The sequence below is a fragment of the Rissa tridactyla genome, chromosome 1 (assembly GCF_028500815.1).
Source record: "Rissa tridactyla isolate bRisTri1 chromosome 1, bRisTri1.patW.cur.20221130, whole genome shotgun sequence".
Lineage (NCBI taxonomy): Eukaryota > Metazoa > Chordata > Aves > Charadriiformes > Laridae > Rissa > Rissa tridactyla.
The window spans coordinates 144,480,201-144,493,321 of record NC_071466.1 but is presented as its reverse complement, the minus strand read 5'-3'; the positions used below and the strand labels follow the sequence as shown (position 1 = coordinate 144,493,321).

General features: G+C 39.3%; 1 protein-coding gene across 3 annotated transcripts; it reads left to right on the top strand.

Annotated features, from left to right (window-relative positions):
- Positions 1 to 226: 226 nt before the first annotated feature.
- On the top strand, positions 227 to 13,092 carry FGFR1OP2 (FGFR1 oncogene partner 2). Of its 3 annotated transcripts, none has more exons than XM_054189237.1 (7): positions 246 to 384; positions 1,604 to 1,825; positions 4,153 to 4,289; positions 5,470 to 5,587; positions 6,381 to 6,523; positions 10,332 to 10,445; positions 11,225 to 13,092. In XM_054189237.1, the coding sequence occupies exons 3-7, from the start codon at positions 4,155 to 4,157 to the stop codon at positions 11,360 to 11,362; spliced, it is 648 nt and encodes a 215-aa protein (XP_054045212.1). In that variant the 5' UTR covers positions 246 to 384; positions 1,604 to 1,825; positions 4,153 to 4,154; the 3' UTR covers positions 11,363 to 13,092. The 3 variants fall into 3 exon arrangements, with proteins under 3 accessions (XP_054045210.1, XP_054045212.1, XP_054045211.1); XM_054189236.1 differs by having other exon boundaries at positions 1,470 to 1,825; XM_054189235.1 differs by lacking the exon at positions 1,604 to 1,825 and having other exon boundaries at positions 227 to 384.
- Positions 13,093 to 13,121: the final 29 nt, after the last annotated feature.

Sequence of the window (13,121 nt, the reverse complement as noted above, 5' to 3'; positions counted from 1 at the left end):
GGGCCGCCCCGCCCCGCCCTGCCGCCAGGCGCCGCGTACAAGGAGGAGCCCGACGACCTCGCGAGACGCTAGAAGGGGGGCGAGTGGCGGAGGGGCTTGCCAATAAGAGGTAGCAGGGAGACAGCCAATAGGCAGGCGAGGGCCGGACGCATCGCTCGCGAGAACTGGAAGGGGCAACGGTGTCGTCTGGCGAGCCCGGCGGGGCGGACGCTCGCCCGCTGCCGCCGGCAGGGAGCGCGGCCGCCCTCGCCTTACGCCCCGCCCCTTGGCGGGGACGCGCCTCCTCCGCTTCTCCCCCTGCCGCCCGCCGCCATTTGACAGCGGGGCGGGTTGGTCGGGGCTTCAACCCCGGCGTCGGGCGCTTGCCGGAGCTGCCGGTCATGAGTGAGTGGCGTGAGACAGGGAAGGGGCGTTTGGGGGCAGCGCGGCCGGCCGGCGGGGTGGGGGACGGAGTGCTGTTGCCGCCGTTGCCGCCGCCGGGCGCTTGGGAGCCCAACGGACATGCGTTGGGCCGTGACGTCTCAAGGGGTGCGAGGGAGGAGGAGGAGGAGCCCCCCCCCCCAGTCACCCCGCGTTAGTAGCGCTGGCTTTGGGAGGGAGCCTTCATCCGCCCTCGCCTCCCCGGCGCGTCGCGGCAGGTGCCGGTGTCGCGGCAGTCCTGACTGGCGTGCCGGTTGTCGCGGGGCGGAGGGGGAAAAGGAGGAGACCCTCCCCGAGACCGAGATGCCGCCCCGCCGCTCCCCTCCCGCGGCCGGCGGGGAAACGGCAGGTCGGGCCGGTGTACGCGAGCGGGCAGCGGCGGTGACTCCCGCTACGGGCCGGGCCGGGCCTGGCGGCGGCGGGAGCCGCCTGCTCAGCGCTCCTGGGACCTCCCGTTCTGCACGGAGGGAGCTCACGGGCGTTCGCAGCCGGCCGACAGCTGTGAGGCACCGCCGGGCGGTGCAGCGTCGCGCAGCCGGTAGCGGCGGGGAGGGGGAAAAAAGCGAAGCGTTAAGCTGTGGGGAAAAGGTAGTTTTTCAGTAAGGCTAGAAAAGAAACAAGAGACAGAAAACTAGAGGTAGGCAAAAATCCTTATTCTTTGGCGTTGGGTTTGTTTTTGTTTTTTTTAAGGGCAGCTGAATTTGATAATGAAAGCAATTAGTAAATAGCAGGAAGTGACAGGAAATGAATGTGCAGTAGCAGTATTGCTATGTTGGTTGAGTTGTTGCTCTTGCTACCTGTTGTCCTGGTTGGTAAGATTGCAGGCTAACAGATGTATTCGCGGCTGGGCATCGCTTGTAGGGTAGAGTTCAGGAATCGCCAAGTTTAGCTATTGTCCTCGTGCTCATAAAAAATATTAATATACAGTACAAATTGGTTTGAATCAAATATATTTCATTAATTGGTTGGGGTTTTTCCCCTAAGTGTCCAGATCAACCTCAAATAGATCTAAATCTGTGAATTAAGACAAAAGTTTTGGGTTTTTGTAGGCAGCCAGATGAGCAACTACAGAGAATTTTAAATTCCAAGGATCAGTGCCAATGTCTTGCCCGAAGGAATCCCAGTTAAGATTTGGAGCCACTATGAGTTACTGTGATACAAATAATAATTCTCCTTTTTGAAGCGCGAATCCTGCCTGAAAGCAGGAGATGGCCTCTGGCCGGCTGAAGCTGCTGCACGTTGACAGGTCACGGGGGAGTTTACGTGGCTGCATTTCACACAAGGCACATGTGTGTCTTCCCCACCTCATTCACTGTGAAGATGAATGCTGGTGGCTTTGCTACAAATGAGTTTCTTTCTCTCTTGTGTGGTTGGGTTGGGTCTAAATGAGAAAGTGCACGGGAGGGTGAGTATGTGCTGTGTTTAAAAACTTTTATTGATGCATACAAATTATCAGAGGTGTTAACTGCATCGGAGTCTGAATGCCAAATGTGTTCCAAGCTCATGGAGAGAGGCCTGAGAGGCTTTGTTTATACTGGCTAGAGAATTCATCAGCCACGAATTGAGTTAAAGACTGCACTTCAAATTCTTAAATACGGATCTGATTAAATCAATTTCTGTAACAGTTTAGCCAGCTAATGTGGGAGATCATCCTTTGTCTGTGATATTTTTGTAGTCCCGTAAGAATATGAGACCAGAATTGGAAGGAGAGATGAGGAACAAGACAAGCAGATGCTTAAAACCAATGTAGTATGATATCTATCTACAGAATATTAAAAAGAGCTCAAACTGCTAAACCAGAGTAAATATATTAACCACCTGTGATAATATACCAGTCTGCTGAAGAACTTGACTTGATACCTCAAGCACAGATACACATCATATGGAAGTGAAAATGAAAACTCTAGTTGATAAACAGGAAGGAATTAATATTACCAACATGTATAGGAAGCTTGTACCTGTCAAAATGCTGATGCTTTCAATAACGTGTACCACAGAAAACACACGTTAAAATAGTTGTGCTCTGTGCATACACAAAGCTCACTTACAGAACCTCCTTTGTCGTAAACAAGTCTCAACCTTTCTGTGATGGCAGGGTCCCTGAAAGACCCTTCTACCTTAAAAATTACTACATGTGCTCCTCAGAGCAGAGGGAGCAGCTAATTAAACTACCAAATTAAAATGCTTTTGAGAGCTTGGACCTTGCAGGACCTTCTGTGTGCACAAGAGCTCTTCCGAGAGAACATTCCAAACACAAGAGAACATTCCAAATTCCGCTGCTGTCTTGCTTAGTTTTCCCCCATCTTAATGGATGAGGGCAAGACATTCCTGCTATGTTTGTAAATATTTTGAGGGGAATGGTGGAATGTCTGGGGTTTGAAATATCCTTGCTTCTATTACTTACCTGGTACAGTGGGGAGAGGTCAGTTGGGGAAAATGTGAGGATTTCTTTAAGCTTAGCTTAAAACATCCTAGGCCGTGACTTGTCAAGGTGCCTAAGAAAGTTAAAAAATCAACTTGGAGCAGATTTTTTCCTGTACCTCAGGAAAGGCTCACTGACCTTTTATGCTTAAAAAAAAATAATCTCTCCTTTACGCAAATGGCCTGGCTAAGAAATGGATTTAGGTGATTCTTTCAGTAGCTTAGAAAGTTTCCTGAAACAAATACCAAGCTGTATATTAATAAGGCCTATAACTCTAATAAGCCTCTATAGTTACTGTCTGATTGCTGAAGAACTGTTCAAGGCGTTTAAGTAGATTTCCTTTTCAGTAGAAAAAGTGCAAGGTCTTTTAGAAGAAAATAAGAACTTAGGATGAAAATCTTGGTCTTGAAACTTAATCCATCAAGAACGAGTATGAAAAAATTCAATGTAAAGGCCAGTGGTTTTGTAAATGCTAGTAGGTACAAGTATTTTGCAAGTTTAGCAATTCTAGCACTAGGTAATTTCTGCTAACAAACTACTGCGATTAGAAGGCATAGTATTTTAACTATGCAGTCAGTTCTTTTTCTTAGCTAAGTTGCTGTCTTTCTCTATCCTGTTGAAAATTTTACAGTTTCATTCCATGCGGTGATGTTTGTGTTCATCTATAGACAAGAAGAAAACATGAGCTTTAGTTTTCTGATTTTTCCCTCAGTAATTTTCTCTACTCCGTCAGTTTGAGCTGTTCCTTCTCTGCTGATTTAATTCATCAAAATCTTCTAGCCAGCTGTAGTCCTTTGGCATTCTCTTTAGTGCTGGATTTATACTTTTCAAGTATCTTGAAGCATACCTGACTGGTAGGATGTCACATTAAAAAATAAAAAAGGTAGTATTGAAAAATGAAATAGTTAATGGAATATTCTTTTTTTTTTCCTCTACTACTTATAGAAGGACATGCATTGCTCAGTTTCCATATGTTCAATAGTCCTCCTTTGTCCTTAGTATATTGATACTCTCCTCACAACACAAAGTTTACTTTCATTTCCTTGCTCTGATACATAATCTCAACAACAATTAAAAACGAGCAAAAGGAAAGGCAGGCTTTAGGGTATTCTTAAGATTTATGCATTTTCCCTACTTGTAAAAGACAACAAAATATCTAGATGTTTCTGAGGGAAAGGTTGTATTTCATCTGCTTTAGACTTAAAAAAAAAAAATATATATATATATAGAGATATGTATCTCACATTGATAGCTGTTCTCTGTATAGCAAACAGGTGGTGTTGTGACAATAATACATTTCTAATCTTTAGAAATGAGTTGCACAATTGAAAAAGCCTTAGCAGATGCGAAAGCACTGGTGGAACGGCTAAGAGAACATGACAATGCAGCAGAAGCTCTTATTGAACAGACTACAGCTCTTAACAAGCGGGTTGAAGCAATGAAACAGGTTTGTTTTTCAACTTTGTTTACTCCATTAAAAGAACCACTTGGAAGCACATAATTTAAAGTAATTTTTGTGTACTACAGTAGAATGTAGAATCAGTATGTTGTTTGGTTAATCCTTTAATACCATACTAAGTATTTTCATTATAGGTGTGACTATGATCTATAAACAGGTTGTTTATATATTTAGTTTGATCCTGTGAAGAAGTGTTCTCTAGTTTAACTTCTCTAGAAGTTACTCTAGTTTAAATATTGAAATATTTATCAAATATTGAAAACTAGCATTTATTTGAAGAACACTGGTAGAAATGGTGTTGGTATCTTACAAACCAGTGTGTGGTGTCTTGTGTTTTGCTCTTCTGTAAAATACTACATGTTTTATTAATTTCAAGATGCACATTTAATCATACCGAGGCCCTGTCATGGTTTCTTCTGTTGAGAATACTTTATATTTTCACAGTCTCCTTTTGTTTCAAAGTATTCTCTTAAGCTTATTCGGGATCATTGCCATTCTGATGTTAAACTGTCCAAGGCATGTCACTAGATTGAGCGTGACTTTCACTGGAGAACTTCTGGAAAAACATAAAGGTGTCTACTGACTTTCCAGATTAGAGTTCATCCTGTCATTTTAATAGAACACCGGCCGTATTAATGGGCCTGTAAGATAATAAAACCCTGCATGTGCTTCATCTCTGTAAAACTAGTCATGCAGAGGCTCCATGACTTCAAATCGAGAGTATTGTCTTTGCTCAGTCAGGATCCATTCATTCAGGGCCACGTGACTTGTACCCATACAGCTTTGTCATTTAAGGTATTGGGAAGCCACAGTAAACATCTAGAGGTTAATACCCCATGGTTTTTCTTTACCATATGTATATCAGTTTTAAATTACTTGATGGTGAATTTGATCCGCATTAATTGAAGATTAAACCGTGCCCACTACACACATCTGAGGTATGAAACTTGTTTAAAAACAAAGGTGCTACTTTAGTGTCTCTACAGGGCAGTGTATTAGCAATACCTTCAAAAGCGTTTTTGTTTGTTTGTATTATATAATTATTTCAAACCAAGCATTCTCTTGCTGGTTACACACTTTGACTGACGCTAGAGCTGGTCCTTTATAACTTGCCGAGTAACGCTTGCCTTCGGTTATTTAAATATGTTGTATTATTTTTAATAACTAGTATCAAGAAGAAATTCAAGAACTCAATGAAGTAGCAAGACATCGTCCTCGGTCTACGTTGGTAATGGGTATCCAACAAGAAAACAGACAGATTAGGGAATTGCAACAGGAGAATAAAGGTAAGACTTGACTGTTGTGTCCTTCTCACGTTCCAACCTGCACCAGTGGAATCAGGGAGACTTCTACCATTGATCACTGGGACTATGATTAACAAAAAACCAAGAGTCGTGGAAAATTACTTTTTCAGCCCTCACCTAATAGTCAGCACAAATAAGGAGATAAATAGAACTTAATTCTGCAGTATAGGTATCTGTTTGGAAATGTATTTTCCCACTGCTAAAAACAACTGATTTAGGAGCAGTGAGGACAAGTTGTAAATGTAGTAGTGTAATTCCTTCTCGAATTCTGTACGCTAGGAGTATACTGTTCCTTAGGTATTCCAACAGTTACATTCAGCAAAGGAGTCAATGATCTTGATTCGTGTGAATCTTGTCTTATCTCAGACATTATTTGTCCTTGACTTGGTGGATTTTGAACACAAGCATTTTTAACTCTTATTTTACCAAGCTGCACATTAAAACAGATCTGTAAACTTCTTTCCAGCTTGTGTACAGTGTTGCTTATAGTGGCTAGAGTAAAGCTCTCCTCAGCTACGCTCAGGATGGCTTATATCAGCTAAAGGGATTGAATATGAAGTCGTATTAACAAAAGACCTTATTTTTCTTACTGAACAAGAATTTTCCCAGGGTAGTCACCACTGAAGACATTTGCAGAGCCTACGAAGATTTTATGATGCAGGGCGAGGGGACATTCAGTTAAGGGCTTATTTTGGTTTTCTCAAGCTGAAGTACATTTGCATTGTGTTTCAGTTCTTCTCTGTTAAACTTTATCTGAATTTAAAATTGTTTGTAGAACTACGCACATCTCTTGAAGAACATCAGTCTGCTTTGGAACTCATAATGAGCAAGTACAGAGAACAGATGTTTAGGTTGCTTATGGCGAGCAAGAAGGATGATCCAAGTATAATAACGAAGTTGAAAGAGCAACATTCCAAGGTAATGAGTTCAATATTTTTTGCCTTTGTTTTTTTTAGTTAACGCTTAAGTTACTTCGTAGTGGATCAGTTCACAGCTTACTTTGTCTGAGTTCTTATATCATTGTACAAAAAAGTCCTAATTTTTATAATCCAGGTCATGAAACATAAGCAGGAAACTTGATCAGTCTAGTAAGTCAACTTTACTGGCTTCTGATTTATTTAAGATTTTATCAAGTAGCATTTCATTACTATATCTACTTAATGACTTTTTGCCTAGGTCTTTAAGGCAACTGCCCTATTATACTTCCAGATGCCCGTAGATCTCAGTAACATTCAAATATTTAGACTGGCTTTAACTTACGCTTGTGACTCCAACAAATAATTAGTAACCCTGTGCTTACTGGGGAGAGTAGGAGGAGTAAGCTTTTTAAATTCAATGTTAAAATATTTTTCCCCTATCTATGGCAAATTAAAAAAAAACAAAAACAAATCAGTTAAAAGCTCTTTTGAATGTTGAATAACTGACATATGCTTCTCTTTCCTGCATCAACCCTTGGTTTGTGCTTCAGTACTGGTCAGGATTACTAAGTAGAATCCAGGGCAGCCTGAGATACTTGAGGGGTGGTGAACGTTGCTGGTATTAGGTGTGCTTCATCTTACGGCTTTTGAAAACAAGAAAAGCAAAGTGCTGTCAAGTAACATTTTTGTAAGCTATGAAGCATATATGAGTATTCAGCAGCTTCATAGAAGATTAATATACGTTTTAATAGCAGTAATATATAGTTTAGACTTTTAAAATGTATATCTGGAAGAATTCACGATTCTAGGTCACTAACAGATCTAAACAGGAGCTTTCAATCAAAGTATTGTATTACACTGTAAATGAAACGTAATTATCAGACAGCACTGGAACTGTGTAGACAAACATTAGTTCTAAGTGTTTCATCATCTTTGACCTCAACAAACTAAGTCCGCAAAGCAGAGTTAGGGTCTGCATACCAAGAAAACAAAGCTTGAGAATTTGATGCTTTCATATCTCCTTACGAAATCATATGTGTGTAATTAGTGCCATTGAAATCAATGTAACTACTTAGATTGATATGAAAGAATTTATTGGATTAGAACTGTATCTTTTAACTTTAGTGCCTGAAAAATGATAGGTTTATATCCTTTTCAAAAGAAGTTACCTTAGTATCTAGTATAGCATATCTTACAGCCTCAGGAGAGCATAGATTTATATCCAAGACAAGAGAGTAAAGTTATATCTGTCCTGAAATGGACTTTGAAATTTCATTTAGGAACACTTCTATGGGTTAAAAGCTGGAGGTAAAAAAAAAAACAAAACAAACCACAAGCAAACCCAAAACCACACAAACAATATTATTTAAACAGGAGATTCGGGCTTCGACATTTTGGTTAAATCTGATCCCACAAGAACGCCCAATGAAGAGGATTTATCACCCTTATCCTGACACTTAGCATTTCAGAAATTTCATTGTTTCTTCTTCTGACCAGCCTTCACATTCAGTAAGATTGTTCAATCTTGAAGCAGTCTTTAAATACTTCTCTCCTATTAACTAAGAAATCTGTCATGTCTAAGGAATTAATCTCTGTCACCAGTAATCACTGTTCTCAGAAGCGACAGCTTTTGATTTTAGTGCCTATTTACAAAAGATTATTTAAAAAAAAATCATTGATTTCTGCAGATCAACAAGTACCTCTGTTAAACAGAAAACCAATTTCTTTTAGCAATGTTGTATGCAGGAGAAAAGTGTGTGTTGGTAGTAATGACCCTGATTGAAGTGTGCTGTTTGAATTCACTCAACTGAAATAAGCCCTAAAAACATGTGTTGGGTTTTTTTTCTCCAAAGGGGAAAAAAAAATTGTACGGCAAAAAAAAAAGAGAGCAATACAAAAAGTGTTTGTAGATGTTTGAGGCTATCTTCGTTAAGAAACACTTTGATTGGATTGTTTGCTATTACAGCATCCAAGTTTTACACCTCTGCCTTCCAGTCTAGAATCTTACAGTTTTCTGTTAGTATCTGATCTAACATCAGTGACCTTGGAAGAGGCCCTAAATCATATCGATCAAGAGGCCACTTAAGCTGGCAAAATAGGAAGTAGGGAGGACAGAAATATAACTAAAAACCACTAATGCTCTCCCAGTCCTTCTCAAGGGTACATCCTTGCCAACTTACTCTTTTACCGCTGATCACAGCTTCCTTTCAAGATAAATTTAGTTTTTTCATTGAAAAAAAAAAAAAAAAAGTTTAATGTAATGGCCTTCTCTGAAAACTGAGAAGAAAATAAAGATTCACAGCAAGTTTTTGGGGGTGTTTTTTTGTTTTTTTTTTTTTCTCTCCCCTCTATGCTGTGAGTGGGCATTTAATGAGTAAACAGCTAAACCATGGCTTTGGCAATTGGAATGGTAGAGAATAAAGGATGGAAAGGGCCAGTGTTCGTTTTAGTAAAGTATATTTGTTTTGGTCAGGTAAAGTTTGATTCCAAATGAGGCAGTTCTGTATGGTACTTTAATAATTTCTGGAAGTTTAAAGGCAAGTTGATCATCTGCTAGATGTTCCAGTGTTCCAGTCAAACTCATAATTTAAAGGTGGGATTTAACTTTAGTCTATACCTTTCTTCATTTCACTCCTACTGTTCCACTTTTCCTGATACTAGTTAGTAGCTGTTGTGAATTTTGTCCAAGGGATAGGCTGACATGATAGTAGAGTTGGAGTAAAAGACAAGTTGAAGAAAAGACAATGAAAAATAAAACCTTCTGGAAATACCATTAAAATATTTGGCTTAACTGAACAGCAACAAATGCCAAAGGCATAGGCTCTTTATCTAGATCTGCTGTAGTGACCCTTTAAGCATTTCCTGCTGATAGGTTGGACGGTGAGAAAATAAACTGTCACCTGAACCAACAAGGTCTAGGCAAGAGATCGCTTCTCTGCAAACAGTGAAGGTTATCTAAAAATCTAGCTTCCTTGCAAAGGCTGTTGTGCCCGTGTTAATGGTTCCTATCATCCCACCCCTGGCAGCAGAACAGGACAAGAGCAAACCAAACTTACTGCTCTTTTTCCTCCTCCTTGAATCTTTCGGCAAGATGTGGTCGTTAGTTATTTATTGTAGGAAAGTACCCTACCAGCATTAATAAACAAACATAAAGAGGTCAGTCAGGACACAAAAGTTTCTGTTACAATTCAGCGAGGACAAGGGCCTCTGAAGTCCAGATCACAGATAAGCTGGAATTGGAAGTGGATTCAAGTGGAAGTATCTAAAAAAGAGTGAAGGACAGATCTGAGTTTCCTAATACGTGACACAGTAAGGATGACCGCTTCACCTGCTCATGGGCTGGTACTGGCTGTATCGGCTTGAGATGAGATTTCAAACAAACAGAAGGAATATCGTGGATCCTGGTGCTCTTAGATGAGTTTAGTCTTTCTGCATATCCAAAATGATGTTCATCAACTCTTGCATCACAGCAGGGCCTTGTCAGAGCAAGCGCATGGCTAACTTATAGCCATTTGGAAGATGTGGAAGCTATGTAAGACAGTCATTTAAGTGTATTTTTTTTTTAATATAAAATTCTAATAAAAGGGATCACTGCGTAGCAAACCAGATTTATTTAAATAAACAGGACCACAGTGTCTACTCATGCTGTAAAGTTATAGAGACCTTGTTTATTTTCACAAATATAGGTCTGTGTTCACATTTTTATTCAGTGACACAGCAGATAAAATGCATATTTAATGTTTTGCTTATTTTTAGTAATGCAGAAAATGTATTACTAAAGCTTTCATGATTTTATTTTTATGTCTTAGGAGCTGCAAGTGCATGTGGACCAAATTACAGAAATGGCAGCAGTAATGAGAAAAGCCATTGAAATTGATGAAAAGCACGGCTGTAAAGAGCAGGAACGTATAATTCAGCTTGAGGTAAGTACGAAATAAAACAGCAATGGCACAAATAGCCAGGGAGTAAATGTTATCACTGTTATTTCTATTGAGTTACTGTATCTCTCAAGAGTTTCTGTACCATTCACTTACACTGCTATTTTCTTACACTTTTCTTGTTGAGTGGGCTGTAAGTAGTAGTTTCCCCCCCTACAGCTTAACTCTCAAGTCCTGCATAGGTGATACTTCATCACCAGAAATCAGTGATTTATATTTATGTGCTGGCTTTCTCTTTAAGTCTCTGAGTGTAGGAAAGAGCTAGGAAATAATACAAATTCATCATAATAAGACACTAGGATGCAAATAATAATATCCCCCACCTTTGGCTTTTTACTATTATTATTATTTTAATAATAATTTTGTGCTTTTGGGAGGATTCTCCATTGCCTATTATTGGAAGATCAATACTATTGCTCTCTGATTAAGTGCTAGCAAAGCAGCTCATTATGGGTCAGGGTGTGTGGTAAAAACAGATATATTTTTTAAATGCCACATTTGAATTTAAATGCCCTTTTCTCACTCATCTTTGTGTTTTGATAATTTTATTTTTGTTTTATGCTTAGTGCCCATTCAAAAGAGCAAGAGGGTCAGAAACCTAATGTTGGTAGTTTTAGAAGATAACATGGCACTGCCTGACTCCAAATCAGTATTTTAATCCTTATACATACATTTGGAGCAGAGGGGAGGGGGGATTATTAACATAGTTATCTTGACTTCTTTCTGGAGTTCTATTAAATGCTTTTTTATTTCTGGGGCTATAGCAAGAAAACAAAGGCTTGAGAGAAATTCTTCAAATAACTAGAGAATCATTCCTGAACCTCAAGAAGGAAGATGCATCAGAGAGCACGTCTCTGTCAGGATTAGTAACAAGCAGTGATTTGAGCCTGAGGAAAAGCTGAAGACTGTGGAAGTCAACAAGTTTCAATTGCACACTTTACAAACGGAGCATCAGGGGTCACTTGTCAAGCACTTGTTATTGAATAGGGCACCAGCAAGCTAATGCATCTTAAACTCCAGTTCAGTGGCTTTTATACTGCATAAAATAAATTAAAGTTGGTATTCCACAAAAGCCAAATGACAGATTAATTGCCGTAGGTCTAACTTCAGTGAGAAATGGATTAACGCACTTACCGAATTGGGAATTATTTTTATATGAAGTCATTTTACAGGTAAGACAAGATTTCACATAATTTCTATAAATTATTGCTCATACAAAGTTTCAGTGCACCTATTATATAATAAAGGTAAGATTTAAAGTCTGATCTCTGTCTAAAGACTAGTAATTTAAGAATGTGCTTGTGCACGATCCACACTATCTTTTTTCCTTTTAATAAGTTCTAAAAAAAATTCTCACTTTGCAACAAATCTGTTTGATGGAAAGCGTACATAGGCACCATAAAACTTAAGGATTTCTGTGATTTAGCCACCACAGAGTATCCTGTTGAAATAAGGCCAGTTGTCTCAACCTAAGCAATGCTTTTGCATTTGCTCAATGTTTTATTTTTTTTTTAATTGAACAAGATTGTTTAAAATACGTATACGTAATTGTAATTTCAAAACAAGAGCCGCTCCCACTTTATCACTTTGTTCAACGCAGCATAGCATCATTCTGCCTTAACTTTTACTTTTATGAGAGAAAACCAGGCTCAGATCTCTGTAGGTGAGAAGCCACGTTAGTCCCACTGATTTCTTCTCTTGATTGCCTGCCCAAACTTCCTGACTGGGAAATGGCAATTTGAAAGCACCCAAACAGCAGCAGCAGAAAGGTGGTTGGGGGAAGAAGCTCTCTGAATCTTCACTGCGTTTTTTTTTTATAAATGGAGAAACTGCTACTTCTCTTATCCAGAGCATCTTCGCTTGTTTCTAGGCTTAAGAATATATTGAGGACGTTCATGTGCATGGAAAAAAAAAAAATGGAATCCTTTCAAAACTTGCTAAACACGTGGGGGGAATTTTTTTGGGAATGTTTTAGCTCAAGCACAAAATCTACTTGCTTGCTATTATTTTCTGTAAAATTTTGCCAATGCTTCTATAATTAAGATTTTGCATTTCTTCATAGTTTGCAAGCTGGTGACTTATCAGAAGCAATGTTTTTTTGTTTTGTTTTTCTTTTAATGGAGTGTTTCGCTGTTGCAAATGTATGAGAAGTTTTGGGTTCAGTTGATTAAGTTGTTCTTTTTAGAAGCATCTTTTCAGACGTTGACTGGTCTCAGAGGCATTTATATCCATTTAATGCTGAATGCAGTTTTATGGCTGATTTTTCTGGTTTCTCTTTCAAATACCGTCTCCAGAGCTGTACAGCAGAGAAGGGGTTGTTAGTCTGTGGCAGTTCTTTAAGGTTGCTCTATTACGAAATAATGCTTGATTAGTGTTTATTTTTGTAAATTAAAAAAAAAAGTGACATAATTTATCTATGCCTAGTCTTCACGTTTGATAGGTCTCCCCTGTCATTCCTCTGACCTGATGATCACTTTAGGATTTTAAAGAACCTTCACAGTGTGTGGAGTGACTATTTTTCATTGCATACCTGTTATTTTTGTAATGCAGATAGCTTGAAAAGAATTTATGTCTAGAATTGTGTACTGTACAGTAAACTTATTTTATCAATAAAGTTGACTGAAAATCTGGATGTCTTCGTGATTAAAGTAAGGTACTGAA

What these genes read in the sequence shown, in the direction of transcription:
- FGFR1OP2 (XM_054189235.1), top strand. An exon ending in GGGTTGAAGCAATGAAACAG is followed by an intron (nt 4,290 to 5,469) that starts GTTTGTTTTTCA and finishes TTTAATAACTAG; the next exon opens with TATCAAGAAGAAATTCAAGA. An exon ending in AACGTATAATTCAGCTTGAG is followed by an intron (nt 10,446 to 11,224) that starts GTAAGTACGAAA and finishes CTGGGGCTATAG; the next exon opens with CAAGAAAACAAAGGCTTGAG.